General features: G+C 44.6%; 1 protein-coding gene across 2 annotated transcripts in view; it reads left to right on the top strand.

Moving 5' to 3' along the window:
• Window positions 1–25,701, top strand: part of LOC106605507 (cyclin-dependent kinase 14) — a 200,463-nt gene that overhangs the window by 128,013 nt on the left and 46,749 nt on the right. For both annotated transcript variants that reach the window (XM_045718621.1, XM_045718622.1), the window contains 4 exons: window positions 1,949–2,012; window positions 4,449–4,497; window positions 9,427–9,566; window positions 17,039–17,186. In XM_045718621.1, coding sequence (XP_045574577.1) covers window positions 1,949–2,012; window positions 4,449–4,497; window positions 9,427–9,566; window positions 17,039–17,157 — 372 coding nt within the window. In that variant the 3' untranslated portion in view covers window positions 17,158–17,186. The remainder of the gene's footprint in view (window positions 1–1,948; window positions 2,013–4,448; window positions 4,498–9,426; window positions 9,567–17,038; window positions 17,187–25,701) is intronic.

Here is a 25,701-nt window from a genome sequence, read left to right as displayed (position 1 = left end):
AAGATGCCTGGGATTTTTTTATTTTTTATTGAACCTTTATTTAACTAGGCAAGTCAGTTAAGAACAAATTCATATTTACAGTGACGGCCTACCCCGGCCAAACCCTAACCTGAATGAAGCTGGGCCAATTTTGCGCCTCCCTATGGGACTCCCAATCATAGCCGATTGTGATACACCCTGGAATTAGACCAGGGTCTGTAGTGGCACCTCTAGCACTGAGATGCAGTGCCTTATACTGCTGTGCCACTCGGGAGCCAATATGGGGTACTGTGGCATGTAAACATCTTATCCCATTTGCTGTTGTTTCTGTGGTCTGTGCAGGATCAGTTTCACATGTCATGGGTGTTGTGGGATGATGTTTTCATAATTCTTACATTTGGTAGGCCGTGTCAACTGTAGTTTGACACGTGCAGCTTCCCTTCTGCCATAACTTGTTGCATCAGAAGACTAAATAAAGTGGCGCTGACCAGAATAATGTCTTACATTGATTGAAGGAATGCATTAGTAATCTAGTTAATACCGGTAAAGTTGTCTCTTTCGTTTAGGAACTGGGGAGAAAACGGAATAACTCCATACCAGTGGAAAGATCGGTCCTATGCAACATTTCCAAATGTCATCAGTGTGACCTGTTTTAAGGAAATGAAAATCGGAGAAAACGACGAAACACATGTCTGATATGGTTCAGTTTGTCTTGAGTGCATATTGTATGTGGTTGAAATCATTTTTCTCCACTCCTGTTCCTGAGACATATTTTATACAATTTCTCTGAAAGAAATGCATAATTCTGCAGGAGATAATATTTCGCATAGAAATCCGAAGAGGGTGGCCAGCAGAGATAGATGGGATGGGCTGAGGGAAGCTGAGGGTTGGGATGTGGAATTGGAGACAAGTGAGAGTGGAGTTGCTGGGCGGGGGATAGAATGACAGTCGAAGATAAAAGTAAAAAAATAAAGTCAAAATAAAACATAACAAAAAGAACATTTGAATGACACTGAGGGGCAGTGTTGTTACAGTTAATGCTGGTTTGCCTGAGGCTGATGCCGTGCAGGTGTTTGTACTCATGCGATATACACACACGATATACACACACTCTCAAATGCACATATGTGCACATACACGGACACACACATGTAAATAGTGCCATATATGCACTCAAACATATTCCGTTGGCCTCACTGTTATGATTTTTGTTGTCCTTGAAGTCTTTTGTTTTTTGCATTGTTGTTTTCTGTTTTCCTTTGTTTTTCTCTTTTGTTCATTTTGTTGGGGGGGTCTTGGGGATGGGGAATGGAATTATTGTATTTATTTATGAATTTTCTCTTGGGTGGGTTGTGGGGGGGTCTTGGATGGTTGAGGGGCAGCTCTTGGGGAACTGTGGGGGGGATCTTGCAGGGCTGGTGGGAGATCTGTTGACGTGCCCTTGAGTGTTGACCCTGGTTGTTTCTGTGTGTCTCTCTGGATGGGAGACTGTCAGATGACTAATGTGATGTAGTTGTTGAGCGGCTTCACTGCAAGTATATTGAATGTTTTAAATATTCAATAAAGAAATATATTATAAATTGTTTTATTATTTTACTCTACATATGAGAGGTTATAGACCTACAGTCAGTGTCCATATTTCAGTTACTATACCATTTAACCCATATGAACTTCAAATAGGAATATTCTGTTTATTCATGGATACAGGGATACTCATGAGCGGGATATCAAAGATACATGTAAACAGCTTATCACGATTAAGACCTTAAGCGGGATATAACCTACCATCCGGAATACTGTGCGCATGTAAATGTGGTCATTGTTTAGGACCTTAGTGATTCAGAGGTTCCTCTTTGGTCATAGAAATGAAATGTTTTCTCTATGAGACGGTCTTCTCTTTTCCTTTCTCTGTGGCCCAATTGTGTTGTTGAAGTATGCGTGTGTTTGTCTGATGCATTCCTTCTTTCAGGTCCTAGGCACCCCCTGTGAGGATACCTGGCCAGGGGTCCACTCCCTGCCCCACTTCAAACCAGGTGAGGAACACACGCACGCGCACACACACATACACACGCACGCGCACACACACATACACACACACGCACACACACACACGCGCGCGCACACACACATTCACACACGCATGCGCGCATACACGCACGCGCGCATGCGCACACACACACACACGCGCACATACACACACGCACGCACACACACACACACACACCATAGGTCCAACAGTCAGAACCAGACTTTGACTCCAGTTCTACTTTGTAAACCTTGGAGGCATGCCTCTGTAGTTCACACAGCCCAGGCAGCCTGTGAGCCAGCTGTACCATCGCTGTGCCATCCCTGTGCCATACTAAAGCTACTGCTGCTGCCCTCTGGGAGCTCATTAGAGACAGACTGGACGGTGCTCGCAGATTAGTGTTGGCATGCTGGAACACACAGAGAGATAGAGGGGGAATTAGAGGAGTGACAGAGAGAGGAGGATGGAGAGAGAAGAAGAGGGACAGAGGGAGAGCAGGGGTATCATGATGTGAGTGGCGTGTTTAGCTGTATCTCCTGTGACCAATTACAGAGGAACTGGGGTGTGAAACACACACAAACACACACACCTAATCGCATGTCCTGTGGCCATGGCTGTGGTTGGCCATAGTTCTATGTTGTCCTGCTGCCGTGGGCAGCTGTGTGAGCAACACACACTGTTCTGTCCTGCTGCTCCTGTCATCCACAGACCTGGCTTCAGTGTACCAGATCAGTGATCTCTGCATGACAATAGGTATACACACAATACACCATTTTATTATCAGCAATTGAGGCAGTTGCCTGCTCAGATGTCCAATGCAAGACCACCTCCCTCTCTTAATAAGTGTCTCTCCAAGCTACCTGTTTCCTCCATAAAGTGAACAATCTTTTGACTGAATCCCGGGATAGAGAGAACCTTTTATTTTCTTATTTTTTCTCTAAAGGGATGCCCAATGTCACAATGATCTAATCTAAACAGCTGTTTCAACCCTCTCAATGTCACCATCACTCAACCACAAAGTGATCATTAGCACGTAACAGATGCTTTATCAGAAGAAAGTTAACACTCTGGGTGTAGTTATATCTTCCCAACACCAGAGGACAGTGTTGTCTCACTCTATCCCTCTGAATATATCCTACCTCACTGAGAGCTTCTCAATCTGACCAGCTTTTAGTCTTCCTCCTGATCTGTAATCAGTTTCCAGACATTAAATCAAACACAGAGATGGTATCAGCACGTTGTTTATGATTCTTCACATTCTCAGCATTACTTTCAATAATTCACAGCCATGTTTACAGCCCTGGTTTTTCACTCTGGTGTTCGCAGCGCAACCTTTTAGGTTTGAAATGTAGACAGCCATGACACTTAGCCTGACCTTGGCCCAGGGCCTTGGCCCAGAGCCTTGGTGCTTTACGATGGGCTGGAGGATATTTAGTACAACCACAGTATATCAGACATTTGAGAAAGACAGGAGTAATCTGGATATCAAAACAACTCTGTCTCATATATGTCTAATCCCTGACTCTGGAACAGTCTTACCATCTCTCTGTCCTCCCCACTCAATAACTCCTTAACTCAAACTGTAGCTATTCCGTATCTCTCTCCCCCTCTGTCTAGCAGTGGAACAGTGGCTACTCTCTCTCTCCCCTCTGCCCCTCTCCCTAACCCATGGTTGGCTGTCTAGCTGTCTCTCTGCCCCCAGTCTAGTCCTGGAGGTTGGCAGTTATAGTGTTAGTCTGAAAACAGAGGTCTCCACACAGAGGTTTTGGACGAGGAAGTCGAGCTGTCAGAGGTGCACTCACACACATACACCTAGCCATTCATACCGTACACACACACACACACACACACACACACACACACCTAGCCATTCATACCGTAGACACACACACACACACACCTAGCCATTCATACCGTAGACACACACACACACACACACACACACACACACACACACACACACACACACACACACACACACACACACACACTCACATACACCTAGCCATTCATACCGTAGACACACACACACACACACACACACACACACACACACACACACACACACACACACACACACACACACACACACACACACATACACCTAGCCATTCATACTGTAGACACACACACACACACACACACACACACACACACACACACACACACAAAATTACTTTTAATATATAAGAATAGTACCATTTAGCAGATGCTTTTATCCAAAGCGACTTACAGTTATGCGTGCATACATTATAAGTACGGTGGCCCTGGGAATCGAACCCACTATCCTGGCGTTGCAAGCATCATGCTCTACCAACTGATGTTAACCTCTTGTTAAATCACATACTGTACAATGAAACATTTGTTGCAAAACTTCACAAATGTGTCCTGATGATGAATATGAACATGTTTCTATTGTCTCTCTGTGTCTTTACCCATTCAGACAGCTTTACTGTCTACAGTTCCAAGAAGCTCAGACAAGCATGGAATAAGTAAGTGTACCGTTTTTGTCACATAAATGTGTGTGTGAGAGAGAGAGGGTGTGTGTGTGTGTGTGTGTGTGTGTGTGTGTGTGTGTGTGTGTGTGTGTGTGTGTGTGTGTGTGTGTGTGTGTGTGTGTGTGTGTGTGTGTGTGTGTTTGCGCCCATTCATATGTGTATGCATGGTCAGAGGGCCATTTTGTATGCCAGGTCAGAGGGCCATTTTCCTACAGACCCACTTTTGTGCTCTTCCTGTCTGTGAATGTTACGCTCCAGACCGCCAACCCCCCACCACTCCATCCATACATCCCTCTCTTTTCTCTCCCTGAGCCCTCCATACTGAAGACCCCTGGGACTGTTCTGGTCCCCTAACAGACATTAGTAGCCCAGTTAGAGATGGCTGTTGTCCAGTGTGTGTGTGTGTGTGTGTGTGTGTGTGTGTGTGTGTGTGTGTGTGTGTGTGTGTGTGTGTGTGTGTGTGTGTGTGTGTGTGTGTGTGTGTGTGTGTGCGTGTGTGTGCGCGTGTGTGTGTGCTTCCTCTCAGCGCTCTACCCTCGGGGCGTCTAGACCTACAGACAGCTCACACACTCTTCCCAGGGTTCATCTGGTTTAGAGGGGGAGGGGGGGGCACCCAGATCGGGGTCATGCCACTGGTGTCGTGCCACCAGAGCACCCAGCCCTGACACAGATGGCAGGAAAGGGCACAGGGGACATTCCAGATGTGGACCACCCTCTGCCCCTGGCACTCATCAGGAGCCTGGGGGGACAGGCAGAGACAGGGTGACTTGATGATTTGGTCACAGATACGCAGAATGTCTCACAGTCTTCTGGTCTGGCTCAGTGCTGAGAACTCTTGGCCTCTGTAGTGACCACATTAACCATGGCCAAGGGGTTAAAAGTCAACGTTCCACATTCTCTCTCGCAGTATCACAGTTTCCTTTTTCAGATGAATATAAAATAACATTTGATTGATGGCTCAAAAGGAGAGAGAAAGAGAGCAGCAATACATTTTATGTTTATCTGTGTGTGTGTGTGTGTGTGTGTGTGTGTGTGTGTGTGTGTGTGTGTGTGTGTGTGTGTGTGTGTGTGTGTGTGTGTGTGTCTACAAGTACAGTATGTGTAGATTTTCTCTCAGTCTTTGAGAGATACTGTAGCAGTGAGAGAGATACTGTAGCAGTGAGAGAGATACTGTAGTAGTGAGAGAGATACTGTAGCAGTGAGAGAGATACTGTAGCAGTGAGAGAGATACTGTAGCAGTGAGAGTCAGAAAGTCAGCCAGTTGATGGTGGAGCCAGAGCAGTGGAGCCTCAGTAACAGACTGACTGACAGACAGACTGACCTGGGTAACAGACTGACTGACAGACAGACTGACCTGGGTAACTGACTGACAGACAGACAGACTGACCTGGGTGACAGACTGACTGACAGACAGACTGACCTGGGTAACAGACTGACTGACAGACAGACTGACCTGGGTAACAGACTGACTGACAGACAGACTGACCTGGGTGACAGACTGACTGACAGACAGACTGACCTGGATAACAGAATGACTGACAGACAGACTGACCTGGGTAACAGACTGACTGACAGACAGACTGACCTGGGTAACAGACTGACTGACAGACAGACTGACTGACCTGGGTAACAGACTGACTGACAGACAGACTGACTGACCTGGGTAACAGACTGACTGACAGACAGACTGACTGACCTGGGTAACAGACTGACTGACAGACAGACTGACCTGGGTAACAGACTGACTGACAGACAGACTGACCTGGGTAACAGACTGACTGACAGACAGACTGACCTGGGTAACAGACTGACTGACAGACAGACTGACCTGGGTAACAGACTGACCTGAGTAACAGACTGACTGACAGACAGACTGACCTGGGTAACAGACTGACTGACAGACAGACTGACCTTAGAGGAATGACTGCCGTGTCCCATGCCCTCTATGTATGACCCCCCCCAGGATGGGCATGCTGAACGCTCCAGTTCACACAGTCTGTCTCTCTGTCCCTGGCCTCTCCGTGTCTATCTGTATGTCCCCCCGGCCCTGCTCCACTACACTCCACCCCCTCTGCCTAGCCACTCTAGCCCCTGCCCCATTCTCCCCTCCTCCCCTTGGACCCCAGCCAGTCTATGAGGAAATAAATATGTGAAGAAAGAAACTGGACGGAATGTTAATGACCGCTGCTTCTTCCCCCTCCTTTTATACTGTGCCAGGTCCTGATGAAGTTGATATGAACACATGCATCTCTCTCCCCCTCTCAATTCCTCTCTCTCTCCCCTCCCAATTCCTCTCTCTCTCTCCCTCTTCCAATTCCTCTCTCTCTCCCTCTTCCAATTCCTCTTTCTCTCTCCCTCTTCCAATTCCTCTCTCTCCCTCTTCCAATTCCTCTTTCTCTCTCCCTCTTCCAATCCCTCTTTCTCTCTCTCCCAATTCCTCTTTCTCTCTCCCCCTCCCAATTCCTCTTTCTCTCTCCCCTCGCAATTCCTCTTTCTCTCTCCCCCTCCCAATTCCTCTCTCGCTCTCCCCTCGCAATTCCTCTTTCTCTCTCCCCCTCCCAATTCCTCTTTCTCTCTCCCCCTCCCAATTCCTCTCTCTCTCTCTCTCTCTCCCCCTCCCAATTCCTCTTTCTCTCTCCCCTCCCAATTCCTCTTTCTCTCTCCCCCCTCCCAATTACTCTCTCGCTCTCCCCTCCCAATTCCTCTCTCTTTCTTCTCCTTGCACTGAGAGCTCTCCCTCTTTCTCTCTCTCTCTCCCTCCTCCTATCTCTCTCCCTCTCCCTCTGCCCCGTACCCACCTCACTACTACTCTGATATTGATAGCTGGGGTAGTTTTCTCATTCTATGGTTTGTTTGGATCAGATCAGACATTCACAGGCATCGCATGCGAATAAGATGTAAGGGTCAGAGCACCCGGCATGCTGGCATTCCTCAGTTTAACGGTTTCAGAAGTGCTTGTGTGTTTTTGTAATGGTAAGACTACCCCCCCCTGTTTACATTGACTGTATGTTCAGTACAGCTTGTATAACCCATATAACCCTGTGTTCAGCACTTTATTAGCCAGCGGAGTCTTTGAAAGTAGCTCGGCTGACGGTGGTGTTGCATGCCAGACAGAGCTTGTCAGTGTGTAGATCCATTCTGCTCTCACATATCTCTTTGTGCAATAGTACCCTCATCCACAATGACTCACACATGCTGAAAGGCAAGCAGCTCTCCTGGACTGCTGTCGGGTCTTGCAGGGACATATGTTTTGACACAGCCACAAAGACTTGTTCCAAAATAGTGTTTGGTTGCTATCCGTGTTGGGTGCTGTTGAAAGGTCCTGCTGTGCTGCCGTGCCTTGCCTGAGTTATAACCATGGCATAGTGGTGGGGGAAGGCCAACAATAGGAGCAGGTGTTACTGCCTGTAGTCACACACACGCACACACACACACATGTGCATACACACACGTACTCATGCTTTCTGCCCTCCCAGGTCCCGGCTGTGGTTTCCTCATGGAAAAACATGACGACATGAAAAGGCGTCTCGCTCTGAAGACGGAATGCTTCTTTCCGCTGTGAACGTCCCATCAACCCGGGATGTTTGATTGTCGGAGGAGATATCGATCACAGATGTGTGCTTGTTTACTCATAGCATCTGACCTAGCTAGCTAGCCGAGTCAATCTTCCCGCTCAGGCTAGCTGACAGCGTTAGCAGGCAGGAATGCACACCTATATCAGCAACACAAGCCCTTTATTTTCTAAGATTTTTATATCGAGGTGAAGTTCACCCAGTCAGTGATACCTGTTTGTTCCTTTGTTTCTGGCTCTGTTGTTGCTCAGACTGTAACACCTTTTATCAGGTCAAATTAGCAATGCCTGATGGGATTTTGTACCTTTTTCTGTCATGCTAAAACCTGACTTGTAAACGCACACTACACTTTCTGATTATACAGTATGTTCTAGATCAATCACACAGTGACCTGTAGTAATCATTATACTCCCCTGCATTACCCCACCCTTAAGCCTCAAAAGTTATGTTTCGTTTAAAATGGGAACCTACCCATTTTTACATTGAGTTCAACATCCTCCATCTGTGGTGAAAATGAAGGGAGAAGAAGGCCCTGATGGAGTTAGTTAGCTGTGTTCCTCTCTGCAGAGAGGGTCTATTGAGTTCAGTAGTGTAGATCTGCTCTATTCCCTCTGAGAGGAGGAGAGACGGGAGGAGGAACTGTGGGAGTGGGCTTCAGAGTTCCTGCCATTAGGTCTGTCTGTGATGAGAACTCAGAGGACTCGCTCTCTCTTTAAACACACACACACACACACACACACACACACACACACACACACACACACACACACACACACACACACACACACACACACAGAGCTCGGTAGCTCCGGCAGAGGGAGGAATAACATCATGGTTATTTAATGGACTGCAGGCCTAATTACTGACTGACTTGGTTATACTTTGTTATTTTATCTGTTTCTGCGTCCCCTTCGGTGCTGGATGGTAGGCGGGTTCAGGAGTTCAGAGCCTCCCCGTACGAACACACACGCGTCGAACGCACATGCGCGTGGGGCAGTTCAATGAAAGCCTACAGGGAATTGAGAGGCTGCCTCTGTCTTCACCCTCTCTGATGAAGTCTTTCATTTTTCATGGTGACCGGGTCGGCCTGTGTCACGGGCATGCCAGGGAGAGGAGGTTGTGAAATTCCCCCTGAGACACCAGGGCCAGCCATTGTCAATGGCAACCCTGGAGCAATTACGTTTCAGTGCTTTGCTCAAGGGCACATCAACAGATTTTTCAAATCCTAGGGGATTTGAACTAGCAATCTTTCAGTTACTGGCCCAGCACTCTAACCAGTAGGCTACCTTCCGCCCTGTTTCTGTTATGTAGGTAGTGAACCATGCTAACTGTCTGTCTGTCTTCCCTGTAGGTTGGGCTATGTGGACCATGCTGAGGAGTTAGCCTCTAGGTTCCTCCAGTGCTTCCCAAAGAACCGTCTGTCTGCTCAGGCAGCTCTCCAGCACGAGTACTTCAGCCACCTTCCTCCACGGCTCTGGGAGATCTCAGACAGTATGTATAACTTTACTAAGATACTGGATCTCTGTCTTTTATTTAGCTTTCTCTCTCTCTCTCTCTCTCTCTCTCTCTCTCTCTCTCTCTCTCCCTCTGTCTAGAGGTGAATCTGTATCCCTACATCACTCCAAAGCAATGGTCTTCCCCCCTCTTTCTATGTATTTCTCCATATCTCTCACCCTCTCTTCCTCTCTACCCCCCCACACACATTCTCTCCATAAAGCAGTGGAACTAGTGGTTGTTGTTGTTCATGCAGAGAGATCCTCTGTTAAAAGCCCAGATGGACCTCAGTTGTCCAGCTCAAGATCTGCGTTTGGATGTCTTTTCCATCTTACTCACTTGTTAAGTAAAAACAGATGAGTTCTGGTGGAGCGTGATCTTCTCTCTTACATTAAGAGTCTACTCTGCTCAATGCTTTGCAACAAAAAGTTGTTTATGAAAGTATTGTATTAATATGAGTTCTGTTCATCTGGTCAGCCACGTGCTTCATTATGTTTGTGTCAGTAGCTTCAGCCAAGATATCTATGATCGTATGCTATCCTTTCATGTTTTTGGTATGCTATTTTTATATCTGAGAATTAAGCAATGATATCAGGCCACACCCGGCCATGATTACAGACATCTGTGTGTGTCCTTTGACACTATATAAACTATTCACCCCACATTGTTTGTCATTATACCCTGATGAAGACAGCTTGTCTGTCGAAACGTTGGTTATTAGGTTATTCAGTTATTGCATCTGAGCTCCTAGTGTGCGGCTCTCCTTAAATTGTTTAAGTGTTCTACTCCGCTAGCCAGCACCTCGCCTAAATAGGTGTGCGTTTCTTTCACCTCTAGATGAATCTGTTACCCAGTAAACAGCACCCTACCGACAAAATGCTCTTAAACGATGCCGAATGATAATTATCTTCCTGACACTGGTCAAAGACCCAAACAAGATGACTTTGAATATAGCCAAAGGGAACGTGATAAGATCATTGTATCAGAGTCCCTTTTTGACATGCCGGGGGTAATTCTGACCTCTCGAAAGAACTGTTAAACTTATCTAAGCGCCAGACGAGAATGCGTCTACATGTAGTCACTCTTAGTGATTATGTGGGTCAAGGCATTATTCCACGGGGAGCCATCACTGGGACAGCGTACAGATGATTTCTGGGAGCGCTGGTGTGCCATCCTGAACAAATGCTCTATTGATTTAATGACATTAATTGTTGACCAATTTAAAAATAATTGTATTAAAATGGATAACACGATTGAAGAGAAACGCACAGCTCTGCAAGGAGCTGTTAATGATGATGGCATATTCAATGAACTGGTGAAAACTAACCAAGCGCTCCAGGACAGGTTGTCTACAGAAATAAAGGAACTTAAAATCAAGAAACTCAACCCTTCTGGAGAAACCCTGATAAAAGAGGTCCTGCTCCTCCTCTCCATGACAGCCGCAGGAGGGATGCCGCTTACTTCTATCCACCTCGTCTGGCCAAAGCTCTACAACCAGCGCCTCATCCGCTTCCAGTGGCACTTTTTTATCCAACGAGAGACTGGGCCGACGGAAGCGAGGGGGTGGCCGCGGACACGCGCACCGACGAGATACCGCACCCGACCCACACGGTCCCAGAACCCACGGGACTGAGTGTCTTCAATTTATCAAGATATTGAGCCCTGCCCATGTCTCCTTGCTTAATAAAGGGTTATATGTTGTGCCTACAACTCAGTGCAACGATTTCGATGTTAAGGTAGACATGTTTACGTTTTTCTAGAAACATCCGTTTAAGGGAATACTTTAGCTCCCCTAATCGTGATATTTCTGCTGAACATGTAGGCTGCTCCACCTGCACATACTCTGACTCCTTTTAGAAGTAAGAGTTATTTTGTACCTCCAGCCAATCGCAATCACTCTATTGAGACATATTGCAGACAGGTTGAAAAAGATGTTGCTCATCTCCTTAAGAACAAACAGGAGTACACATCTTTCCATCATTTACCTCAGGATGAAAACAAGCTTTGCTTGATTTACAATCCGATACGTCAGTCCTTACCCGCCCTGCTGATAAGGGTGGGTTGGTTGTACTCATGGATAGGGCTGTTTATGTAAATGAGTGTCATAGACAACTGTTTGACAACACCTTTTACAAGAAACTCAGAAGTGACCCCGCTGCCCAATTTCAGAACACGATCTTTACTGTCCTAGATGGGTCTTTAAGTTCTGGTCAGATAAGCAAAAAAGAACACGACTTTTTGGCTATTCAACACCCTAAAATTGCTACTTTCTATACTTTGCCGAAATTACACAAGAATGTTACAAAACCTCCAGGGCGCCCTATTGTAGCGGGCATTGATGCAGGAACGGCCCCTCTATCAACTTTTGTTTACTTTTTTATTAGATCACACGCAGAACAGCTCCTTTGTAAAGGACACCAGCAGTATGATCTCAGAACAGCTCCCCTCCTTTGTAAAGGGCACCAGCAGTATGATCTCAGAACAGCTCCCCTCCTTTGTAAAGGACACCAGCGGTATGATCTCAGAACAGCTCCCCTCCTTTGTAAAGGACACCAGCAGTATGATCTCAGAACAGCTCCTTTGTAAAGGGCACCAGCAGTATGATCTCAGAACAGCTCCCCTCCTTTGTAAAGGACACCAGCAGTATGATCTCAGAACAGCTCCCCTCCTTTGTAAAGGACACCAGCAGTATGGTCTCAGAACAGCTCCCCTCCTTTGTAAAGGACACCAGCAGTATGATCTCAGAACAGCTCCCCTCCTTTGTAAAGGACACCGGCAGTATGATCTCAGAACAGCTCCCCTCCTTTGTAAAGGACACCAGCAGTATGATCTCAGAACAGCTCCTTTGTAAAGGACACCAGCAGTATGGTCTCAGAACAGCTCCCCTCCTTTTTAAAGGACACCAGCAGTATGGTCTCAGAACAGCTCCCCTCCTTTGTAAAGGACACCAGCAGTATGATCTCAGAACAGCTCCCCTCCTTTGTAAAGGACACCGGCAGTATGATCTCAGAACAGCTCCCCTCCTTTGTAAAGGACACCGGCAGTATGATCTATATTATTGAATCTCTTGATCCTCTCCCTGATAATACTTTGTTAGTTACTTTTGATGTTGAGTTGTTATACACAAATATTCCACACGAGGGCAGTATTGAAGCTATGGAACATTTTCTTCTGCAACGTGACCCCAATTAACTACCTTCCAGTGCATGCATTATAACATTGGCTGAAATAGTACTTGCACACAAGTACTTCATGTTTCTAAATGATTTCTTTATTCAGACAAAGGGTACTGCTATGGGATCCTCCATGGCTCCTAACTTTGTATGTGGGTTACATGGAGAAACATTTGTATGTTGGATACATTTTCAATCCTCTCAAAAATGTTTTCTGCCGAACATCATTATTTCGAAACGGTATATTGATGATATTTTTGTTCTATGGAGGGGTGATGCAAAACAGCTCCAGGCATTCCATGCTTTTCTTAAGTCTTGTTCTGAGCATCTGAGATTTACTATGCAATCTGACACATGTCAAATCAGTTTCCTTGATCTTCTGATCTTGTGTGAAAATAATGTTCTATATACTGATCTTTACAGGAAACCTACTGATCGTAACAGTTTGTTGAGGGGTGATAGTTGTCACCTGTTTCCCTTGAAAAACAGTTTGCCTTACAGCCAATTCTGTTGAATTTGCAAAATTTGCTAAAAAAAACCAATCAGATTTAGACAGAAATATGGCTGAGACACAAAGAAAATTCAAGGAGAGGGGGTACAAAATGGTCAGATTAATACTGTCATTGAGAAAATTCAAAACAAACCGAGACAGGAACTTTTTCAAGGACAGTCTCGCAAAAAGAAGCATTCTTGCAACTACCCGCTATTCAAAGTGCTCTGAACAAATTAAGGGAATCGTTTAACAACATTGGCACATTCTAATATCCGATGACGGTATCGGTAATGTGTTTTCGGACCCTCCCTTGGTCGTATTCTCGCGGGGCAGAAATCTCAGAGATCAATTGGTAAACTCTGATTTACCACCCAAAAATATCCCTGCACAATGTCTACTGGATGGAAACTACAAGTGTAACGGCTGTGCTCAATGCAATGTCACTTACAAATGTAGATCCTTCAAACACCCCCAAACAGGGAAACAGATCCCAATCAAAGGTGTTATTTATCTTAGAACTTGTCCTTGTGGTAAAAATGATGTGGGTAAAACCAAGCGCCAATTAAACGTACCAATCGTAGCACCATTAGGTGCAAAAACTTGCGTACCCAGTTGCGGTCCACTTTTTGGAAGTGAACCACTCGATTTCGTACCTACGTTATATCGGCATCGAACATGTTACCCTCCCTAGGAGAAGGGGTGACCTCGACAATTTAATGTTAAAACGAGAGGCTGCCTGGATCTTTCATTTAAAGACCCTTGCTCCCCTCGGACTCAACGTAGACTTTGATCTGAAGCCATTCTTGTGATAATTGTGATTTTGCTATTGTAATTGTTTGTAGACATACAGTATGTAGCCAAATTGTATCTATGATCGTATGCTATCCTTTCAGGTTTTTGGTATGCTATCCTTTCAGGTTTTTGGTATGCTATCCTTTCAGGTTTTTGGTATGCTATCCTTTCAGGTTTTTGGTATGCTATCCTTTCAGGTTTTTGGTATGCTATCCTTTCAGGTTTTTGGTATGCTATCCTTTCAGGTTTTTGGTATGCTATCCTTTCAGGTTTTTGGTATGCTATCCTTTCAGGTTTTTGGTATGCTATCCTTTCAGGTTTTTGGTATGCTATCCTTTCAGGTTTTTGGTATGCTATTTTTATATCTGAGAATTAACCAATGATATCAGGCCACACCCGGCCATGATTACAGACACCTGTGTGTGTCCTTTGACACTATATAAACTAGTCACCCCACATTGTTTGTCGTTATACCCTGATGAAGACAGCTTGTCTGTCGAATTCAGTTATTGCATCTGAGCTCCTAGAGTGCGGCTCTCCTTAAATGTTTCAAGATATGAAACAAGACCTCAAGGATGCAGTCATCACATACAACAGGTATGTATATAGGCAACTACCAAAATAAAGGAAACACCAACATAGTGTCTTAATATGGCGTTGGACCACCACAAGCTACCTTGACATAGATTCTACAAGTGTCTGGAACTCTATCTGAGGGAATGCGACATCATTCTTCCACGAGAAATTCCACAATTTGGTGTTTTGTTGATGGTGGTGGAAAATGCTGTTTCAGGCGCTGCTCCAGAATCTCCCATAGAGACACACACACACACACACACACACACACACACACACACACACACACACACACACACACACACACACACACACACACACACACACACACACACCCTTTAAACCCCTATGCTCCTTTGAGACCCCTCTTTCAAAGTCACTGAGATCTCTTCTTTTAGCCATGGTAGCCAAAATAATGGGCAACTAGGCATATTTATATATGACCCTAAGCATTTAATTTTGCAAACGTTTATAATTTTCCTATCACAATACCCAACCTGGCATTCTACATGACAGTTCAGTTGCCATCGAATCAGAACAGGACATTCAACTGTGTCATTCAGAGGTGACATACTACCTATATTATTAGACTAGAAACACAGATACATACAGAGCCAATCCTATCTGTTCACCCCACTCATCACCAGTGTCAAAGCCCAAAGCCTGTTCAGATAGCTTCATAGGAGCTGCATTGGGACCGCCTGACAACCCACCCACAGGCTGGTCATTTTAATATGAGAATCATTCTCATTTTAAATTCCCCAGATGAGGATTGATTGATCTCTATTAATCCTGTTATCAGCAGGCCACAGTAGGTTGTTCTGTTAGGAGAAGCAGGAGCTCTGCGGCGGTCACCGGGCTGGGAGAAATGGTGGCTCTCTTTGTGCTGTTACACACATGCGCACACACACATGCAGGCATGATTTCTCTCTCTCTCTCTCTCTCTCTCTCTCTCTCTCTCTCTCTCTCTCATAAACTAACACAAAGAGGCAGGCTTTTGATTGAGGAAGAATATAGTCAAATGAAAACTGTTATACTGTATAAATGAGGTCCTTGGTGGATCAACACTGTAGCAGCAGGAAGGGAGGGAGGAATGAAAGGAGGGCGAGAATAACAAATGGTGGTGGAGGAGGGGAAGTGGAGGAGAAATGACTCTGAAGAGAAGGAATAGTAGAAGTTAAATAAAGGGATCATTGTTATCCTGGGTGTTAGCCTGCTAGCGAAACATGGTGATGTTGTTTTGTGCAGCAGGTAGACAGGCAGCAGGAGAATAGAGACTGATGGGAAATGCCCCAGCCCATGACACTACTGGGAGTTAAACCTGACTGTCAGCACTCTAACACTAACTAACATGAGCTTTACATTCATTACAACACCACAGATAATGAAGAAAGGAACATAGCACACACAAACACACAACACACACACAACACATATATACACACACACAGCGTGTTCAACATTAAAGCTGAATCTTTATTAGTGTTATCTGGCTGGGGACTGAAGGAGAACATGGTTTATTCAGCCACAAATGCACTCCGTTGTCTAATGTGTTGGGAATTATAGAGACAATAGCTAGACAGATTTATTATGAACAATGGAAGAATTACAGGAGGCATAATAGACTACCCAGTCCCGGGGGGGGGGGGGGGGATTGGATTGTGATTGTGACATTTAACAGAAACACTGTGGAAATCTGAGACAGAAGTAGTGTACAATAATATTGCCCTTGACTCGACCTTCGCAGTATTACAGACTCTGATATCTCACAGTATTACAGACTCTGATATCTCGCAGTATTACGGACTCTGATATCTTGGAGCATTACAGACTCTGATATCTCGCTGTATTATGCACTCGGATATCTCGCTGTATTACGGACTTGGATATCTTGCTGTATTACGGACTCTGATATCTCGCAGTATTACGGACTCTGATATCTCAGAGCATTACAGACTCTGATATCTCGCAGTATTATGGACTCTGATATCTTGCAGTATTACGGACTCTGATATGTCACAGTATTACCGACTCTGATATCTCGCAGTATTATGGACTTGGATATCTCTTAGTATTACGGACTGATATCTCGCAGTAGTATGGACTTGGATATCTCTTAGTATTACGGACTGATATCTCACAGTATTATGGACTTGGATATCTCTTAGTATTACGGACTCTGATATCTCCTCAAGGAAAGGAAATAAAGGATGTGAGAGAGTGGTGTTTTTATAACTCAGTTTAGTGATAGTGTGTCCTGCAACTTTAGAAAAAGCCTTAAAGAGATAAACTCTCTTCATTTCAGAGTATTTTGACTCAATCTGTAATCCTTTGACTCGAAGAGGAAACTATGAGGTTGGCTTTAATGACTGATAAATCACATTCTCTCTCTCTTTCTCTCTCACTCAACTCTCTCTCTCTCTCTCCTATCCCAGTGGCTACTATCTTCACGGTACCAAATGTCAAGCTGCAGGTGGAGTCAGGTGACAGTATACAGGTGTGTACCAGGACCAGCTCCAGCCATGCTAAAGGACCGTCCAGCAGCAAACACTGACCGGGGCAGACTGCCCCACAGCTAGCCAGGTATGTACACACACACACACACGCACGCACGCACACACGCACACACACACACATACATACACAAACACATACACACACACATACACACACACACACATACATTAAATGCTAGTAAAATGAAATGCATGCTCTTCAACCGATCGCTGCTCGCACCCGCCCGCCCGACAAGCATCACTACTCTGGACCGTTCTGACTTAGAATATGTGGACAACTATAAATACCTAAGTGTCTGGCTAGACTGTAAACTCTCCTTCCAGACTCACATTAAGCATCTCTAATCCAAAGTTAAATCTAGAATCGGCTTCCTATTTCGCTACAAAGCCTCCTTCACTCATGCTGGCAAACATACCCTTGTAAAACTGACTATCCTACCGATCCTTGACTTCGGCGATGTCATTTATAAAATAGCCTCCAACACTCAACTCAGCAAATTGGATGCAGTCTATCACAGTGCCATCCGTTTTGTCACCAAAGCCCCATATACTACCCACCACTGCGACCTGTATGCTCTCTTTGGCTGGTCCTCGTTACATATTCGTCACCAAACCCACTGGCTCCAGGTCATCTATAAGTCTTTGCTAGGTATAGCTCCGCCTTATCTCAGCTCATTGGTCACCATAGCAACACCCACCCGTAGCACGCGCTCCAGCAGGTATATTTCACTGGTCATCCCCAAAGCCAACACCTCCTTTGGCCGCCTTTCCTTCCAGTTCTCTGCTGCCATTGACTGGAACGAATTGCAAAAATCACTGAAGTTGGACACTTATATCTGCCTCACTAACTTTAAGCGTCAGCTGTCAGAGCAGCTTACCGATCGCTGCAGCTGTACACAGCCCATCTGTGAATAGCCCATCCAACCAACTACCTACCTCATCCCCATATTTGTTTTTCTGCTCTTTTGCACACCAGTATTTCTACTTGCACATCCTCATCTGCACATATATCACTCCAGTGTAAATTGCTAAATTGTAATTACTTCGCCACTATTGGCCTATTTATTGCCTTACCTCCTTACTTCATTTGCACACACTGTATACAGATTTTTGTATTGTGTTATTGGCTGTACGTTTGTTTATCCCATGTGTAACTCTGTGTTGTTGTTTTTGTCGCACTGCTTTGCTTTATCTTGGCCAGGTCGCAGTTGTAAATGAGAACTTGTTCTGAACTGGGCTACCTGGTTAAATAAAGGTGAAATAAAAAAATTAAAAAATACACACACATACACACATACACAAACACATATATATACACACACATACACACAAACATATACACTACCATTCAAAAGTTTGGGGTCACTTAGAAATGTCCTTGTTTTTGAAAGAAAAGCTAATTTTTTGTTCATTAAAATAACATCAAATTGATCAGAAATATGGTGTAGCCATTGTAAATGTTGTAAATGACTATTGTAGCTGTAAACGGCAGATTTTTTAATGGAATATCTACATAGGTGTACAGAGGACATTATCAGCAACCATCACTCCTGTGTTCCAATGGCAGGTTGTGTTAGCTAATCCAAGTTTATAATTTTAAAGGCTAATTGATCATTAGAAAACCCTTTTGCAATTATGTTAGCACAGCTGAAAACTGTGTCCTGATTAAAGAAGCAATAAAACTGTCTTTCTTTCGACTAGTTGAGTATCTGGAGCATCAGCATTTATGGGTTCGAATACAGGCTCAAAATGGCCAGAAACAAAGACCTTTCTTCTGAAACTCGTCAGTCTATTCTTGTTCTGAATAATGAAGGCTATTCCATGGAGAAATTGCTAAAAAACTGAAGATCTCGTACAACGCTGTGTACTACTCCCTTCACAGAACAGCGCAAACTGGCTCTAACCATAATAGAAAGAGGAGTGGGAGGCCCCGGTGCACAACTGAGCATGAGGACAAGTACATTAGAGTGTCTAGTTTGAGAAACAGACGCCTCACAAGTCCTCAACTGGCAGCTTCATTAAATAATACCCGCAAACACCAGTCTCAACGTCAACAGCGAAGAGGCGACTCCGGGATGCTGGCCTTCTAGGCAGAGTTCCTCTGTCCAGTGTCTATGTTCTTTTTCCCATCATAATATTTCCATTTTTTTTGGCCAGTCTGAGATATGGCTTTTTCTTTGCAACTCTACCTAGAAGGCCAGCATCCCGGAGTCGCCTCTTCGCTGTTGACGTTGAGACTGGTGTTTTGCGGGTACCATACCACCAACAAAAACCAGCTGCCTTCTGACCACTAACAACCCTCAAAGGATCCTAAAGCTGAAGTGGTCATGATATGGTATCGTAAAGTGTAGCAGGGGATCCTGTGTAATGGCTGGTGGGTTATCTTCAGCTCTGACTGGGGAAGGTGGTGGTCCTGTCCAGGAGGGACGGGGTTCCCTATTCACCAGGCACATAAAGAGGCTGTATTTGCATGTAATGAGAGCTCTGGGGGCCAGGCGGAGGGGATAATGATGGTGAAGGGGCCAGGGCCAAACTTAAGGGCCACACCAGGGCCCCACTCACAGGATTAAACCTGCAGTTACAGACAGACAGGTGCAGGGACAGGTGCATGGGTTTAGGGATGGGGATCGTTGGGTGAAGACTGACTGGAGAGGATGACAACCACACACCTACTCATACACACACACACACACACACACACACACACACACACACACACACACACACACACACACACACACACATAGGGCCATAGGGTACATAAACCAAGCACAGTAGTTTTACACACTAAACTGGACTATGTATCTATCTCCTCTCCTCCTCCCTCTATTTCACACCATCATTTCATCCCATATCCTCCTACAGTGTATGTATGCGTGTGAATGTGTGTGTATGTTCGTGCTCGCGTTTGTGCGTGCGTTCATGCGTGTGTGTGTGTGTGTGTGTGTGTAAGAGCTGAGAGTGGAAGTCACCCCACTGGGAGAGCTGTGTCCTCTCAGCTGCAGTATTCTTATTGAAATGATCCTCTTTGTCCCTGCCCTTCCCACTGCCTGACAGACTGACAGAGCCCCAGTGATAGCAGACTAATCCACACGCACGCACGCACGCGCGCGCACACACACACACACACACACACACACACACACACACACACACACACACACACACACACACACACACACACACATACATGAATGTCTGGTATTCCAGTGAAGATTTCTGAAAGGTGAGAAGAAGAAGAGGAGGAGGAGGAGGAGGGGAGAATGTGGTGTGGAGGATAGAAGACTCTACGAGGACCAGGAGGAAGTGTTGTATTATTTATAAGAGGTAGTGCAGACAGACAGACAGACAGACAGACAGACAGACAGACAGACAGACAGACAGACAGACAGACAGACAGACAGACAGACAGACAGACAGACAGACAGACAGACAGACAGACAGACAGACAGACAGACGGGCAGGGTGTATTCTTCCGAGGGGTTAATTCCCAGTAGACAGTCTTTGTGCTGTCTAGATGGCTGTTATCACAGAGCCCACTACCTGTCTGTTATAGAACTGAATCAAGACCAGAGAGACTGACACATCTCAGACACGCAGCTGTCTGTACTACCTTCAGACTGGAGAGAGAGAGAGGGAGAGAGACAGAGAAGGAGAGAGGGAGATATAGAGAGAGATAGTGAAGGGAAAAGAGAGGAAGACAAGATGGAGGAAGGTGGGGTGGTGAAGAGGGGGTAACAAGAGTAGAGTCATTGAACACTGGTCACTTTAATAATGTTTACATACTGTTTTACCCACTTCATATGTATATACTGTATTCTAGTCAAGGCTCATTCTATATAACTACTGCTGTACACACCTTTTCTATTCATATACTGTCCATAATGTCTATACACACCATCATATACATATAGATGTATATCCCGGACTCTGACATTGCTCGTTGTAATATTTCTATACTTCTTAATTCCTTTATTTAAATTTTTGGGATTTGTGTGTGTTGTTTTGTATTGTTAGGTGTTACTGCACTGCAATAACATCTGCAAAATATGTGTACTCGGCCAATACAATTTGATTTGATTTAGAGAGAGAGCAAAGAAGAGCAAAGAAGAGCAAAGCAAAGAAATAGAGACATACTGTACATGATAGGCATGTGTGTTGTTTGAAGGGGGAAGGCAGGAGAGTGAGAGAGAGAGAGAAACAGAGAGGATGAGAGAAAAAGAGAAAGAGAGAGGGAGGGAAAAAACAGGCCTCACAGGCTGCACATGGACAGTTATAGAAGTGTACTGCAGAGCTATACTGTATGTTTATTCATGAGTGTGCATTATTCAGGGGAATGGCTGATGCAACATTGTACCTTGCCTTTGCAATGGCTCTCTCTGTACCATCGATCCTCACGATGACCATGAAGTTCACTTTGAAGTTATTTTCGACCACCTTTAGGTTGACTTCCATTGAGTTTGTACTTCTTGCAATCAGCCTCGCAAACGTCAGTTTCATATTGCACCGTTCCGTTGGCTCAGAGGTAATAGTCTACAGTCAGCTCCTCTCCTCATCTCCTTTCCTCATCTTCTTTCCTGGTGTCACAGAGAATGACTGGTGAAAACAAGCGTTGCATAGGCCTTTAGCTGTGTTTTCACGTCTGTGCAGAGAGGAGATGAGCAGTACCTGATGTAGCATTACCTGATGTAGCAGTACCTGATGTAGCAGTACCTGATGTACGCTATAGCAGTACCTGATGTAGCAGTACCTTTCAGCAGCCAGCCAGCCAGACAGACAGACATGTGAGAGTCAGACAGACAGAGAAAGCAGCTCTGGGTCAGAAAGAGGACACTATGGGCCCTCAGCATCACAATAACACCCACAAGTGCGCTGAAGCTACAGTTGGAAGTTTACATACACTTAGGTTGGAGTCATTAAAACTCGTTTTTCAACCACTCCACAAATTTCTTGTTAACAAACTATAGTTTTGGCAAGTCGGTTAGGACGTCTATTTTGTGCATGACACAAGTCATTTTTCCAACAATTGTTTACAGACAGATTATTTCACTTATAATTCACTGTATCACAATTCCAGTGGGTCAGACGTTTACATACACTAAGTTGACTGTGCCTTTAAACAGCTTGGAAAATTCCAGAAAATGATGTCATGGCTTTAGAAGCTTCTGATAGGCTAATTGACATCATTTGAGGTGTACCTGTGGATGTATTTCAAGTCCTACCTTCAAACTTAGTGCCTCTTTGCTTGACATCATGGGAAAATCAAAAGAAATCAGCCAAGACCTCAGAAAAAAAATTGTAGACCTCCACAAGTCTGGTTCATCCTTGGGAGTAATTTCCAAATGCCTGAAAGTACCACATTCATCTGTACAAACAATAGTACACAAGTATAAACACCATGGGACCACGCAGCCGTCATACTGCTCAGGAAGGAGATGCGTTCTGTCTCCTAGAGATCAACGTACTTTGGTGCGAAAAGTACAAATCAATCCCAGAACAACAGCAAAGGACCTTGTGAAGATGCTGGAGGAAACAGTTACAAAAGTATCTATATCCAGAGTAAAACGAATCCCATATCGACATAACTTCAAAGGCCGCTCAGCAAGGAAGAAGCCACTGCTCCAAAACCGCCATACAAAAGCCAGACTAAGGTTTGCAACTGCACATGGGGACAAAGATCGTACTTTTTGTAGAAATATCCTCTGCTCTGATGAAACAAAAATAGAACTGTTTGGCCATAATGACCACCGTTATAATTGGAGGAAAAGGGGGGATGCTTGCAAGACGAAGAACACCATCCAAACCGTGAAGCATGGGGGTGGCAGCATCATGTTGTGGGGGTGCTTTGCTGCAGGAGGGACTGGTGCACTTCACAAAATAGATTGCATCATGAGGTAGGAAAATTATTTGGACATATTGAAGCAACATCTCAAGACATCAGTCAGGAAGTTAAAGCTTGGTCACAAATGGGTCTTCCAAATGGACCATGACCCCAAGCATACTTCCAAAGTTGTGGCAAAATGGCTTAAGGAAAACAAAGTCAAGGTATTGGAGTGGCCATCACAAAGCCCTGACCTCAATCATATAGAAAATGTGTGGGCAGAACTGAAAAAGTGCGAGCAAGGAGGCCTATAAACCTGACTCAGTTACAACAGCTCTGTGAGGAGGAATGGGCCAAAATTCACCCAACTTATTGTGGGAAGCTTGTGGAAGGCTACTGGAAACGTTTGACCCAAGTTAAACAATTTAAAGGCATTGCTACCAAATACTAATTGAGTGTATGTAAACTTCTGACCCACTGGGAATGTGATGAAAGAAATAAAAGCTGAAATAAATCATTCTCTCTACTATTATTCTGACATTTCACATTCTTAAAATAAAGTGGTGATCCTAACTGACCTAAGACACGGAATTTTTACGAGGATTAAATGTCAGGAATTGTGAAAAACTGAGTTTAAATGTATTTGGCTAAGGTGTATGTGAACTTCCGACTTCAACTTTATACTGTCTGTCCTTTCGGTCCACTATGTAGAGCAGCCAGGCAGCTGTTTATGTGGCTCTCACACACATTCAGCCACACACGCTCACACAGACACACACACAACGTTTAGCCATGCCGGCTCAGTGGCCACCTGCCTGAGGGACTCCATACCTCAGCATTGTGTTACTTGAGTCTTTGCATATGCCATACACACACACACACACACACACACACACACACACACACACACACACACACACACACACACACACACACACACACACACACACACACACACCAGTGCACGGATTTCACGCACCAGAGCACACCCTGGCTTCTTGTCCTATATCCTTTAAAAAAAATATATATATATAAATATATATATAATTTATAACAAAAAAACACAAGGAAGGGGTAACATTAAAGTATTAGAACATGAAGGACAAACAATACAGCATCAAGACACTATCAAACATGTATCAGTCCCATCCTTATGTGTGAGGGTGCATGTGCATGATAGTGATATAAAATATATGTCATAGTTTCCTTTTTCATGATCCTATGTCCTTTAACCAGCATCAACATGTTTCATCACCTTCAACTAGATCCAACAGTAAAGCTCTGTACTTTAGTGTAGCATTTTGTATTTTCTATGCCATTTAAATTGCCAAAGCCCTAAAAATTGTCAAAGACTCCAGCCACCCTAGTCATAAACTACAGCAAGCGTTACCGGAGCACCAAGTCTAGGTCGAAACAGCTCCTTGACAGCTTCTACCCCCTAGCAATTAGACTGCTAAACCTTTAATCAAATGGCTACTCTGACTATTTGCTTTTTTTAGCAAATATTTTCTTACTTTTTTAAAAATTCTGCATTGTTGGTTAAGGGGTTGTAAGTAACCATTTCACGGTAAGTTCTACATCGGTTGTATTCGGCGAATGTGACAAATACAATTTGATTTGATTTAAATAGTCTACATACAGTATATACTGTATCGTACACAGACAACAACTGGTGTTTTTGCTATGACAGTCTTTTTTAGGTTCACAGAATGACCTGGTAGAAAGTTTTCAGAGGGAAGACAAACTGCTTTAAAGCTGTCCCCTGCTGTGTGCCTGGGTGAGGGAGAAAGGAAGGAATGAAGAGAGGGAGTGAGGGAGGGATAGAGGGATCACCTGAGGCACTGCCTTCAGGAATGGAGAGCTTTCTGTCAAATAACCTCGCTTTGCTCTCCTCAGTGTTTCTACTCAGCACCAATCCCTGATTCCACTGGCTGTGTCCCATTTTGCAGACTCTCCCTTCTTTGTTTTGATTCTCTCCTCTCTCTCGCCCTCTTTTTCTCCTTCTCTCTCTCCATCTCCCTCTCCATCTCCCTCTCTTTGTAAACGAATATGCAGTGTGAATAGAGATTGTAATACATTCCTCAGGAGTGTATTATGAATTGGCTCGGTCATTCCCTGCAGAAGGTGCATGAGTCACCAGTGTGTGGATGTGTTTTTTAAAGGCCCCATTTCCCTCTGTTAAATCTTTCACCCTTCCTTCCTGCCTTCTTTCATGGTGGTCTGAGCTGAGCTGGGAACAGTCTTTGGACCTGAGAACAGTCAGCCTTCCAAGTGTTGAAGTGGAGAGTAAAAGGGTGGTTGGAAGTTTTCTCTGTGTGACTCAGTTTGGTGGTGCAGTATGGAGCTTGTGATTTTACTGATTCTACTAAGCTCTGAATCACTACCACCTCAGCGCCTTCATTTAGGCCTATATATAATATACTGTAGATAGCACTATTCTGGGCTGAATGTCTGAATGCTTTTATGTGATAGAGTATTGTCTTAGTAGAAGTTGGTACATGAATTACTCATTCAAATATTTCTTTTCTCTTGTAAAATAATGTTCAATACCTTCTGTAGAAACACTTGGTTTGTTACATTTTAATGTCAGTTATGATTTGATTTCCAACCATATTTCTCTTTCTGTTTCTCCATATTCTGTGCTCCATCATACCTCACTGTAAAACATCTAACTGTGAGTCTCTCCCCCTCTCCTCTCCTCTGCTCCCCTCTCCTCTCCTCCTTGTTCCCTCTCTATCTTACAGCACTATAACTCTCATTA

The sequence above is a fragment of the Salmo salar genome, chromosome ssa05, assembly GCF_905237065.1.
Source record: "Salmo salar chromosome ssa05, Ssal_v3.1, whole genome shotgun sequence".
Taxonomy (NCBI): Eukaryota; Metazoa; Chordata; class Actinopteri; order Salmoniformes; family Salmonidae; genus Salmo; species Salmo salar.
Note: the sequence above shows the minus strand (reverse complement) of the source record. Positions and strands in the feature narration are given on the sequence as shown.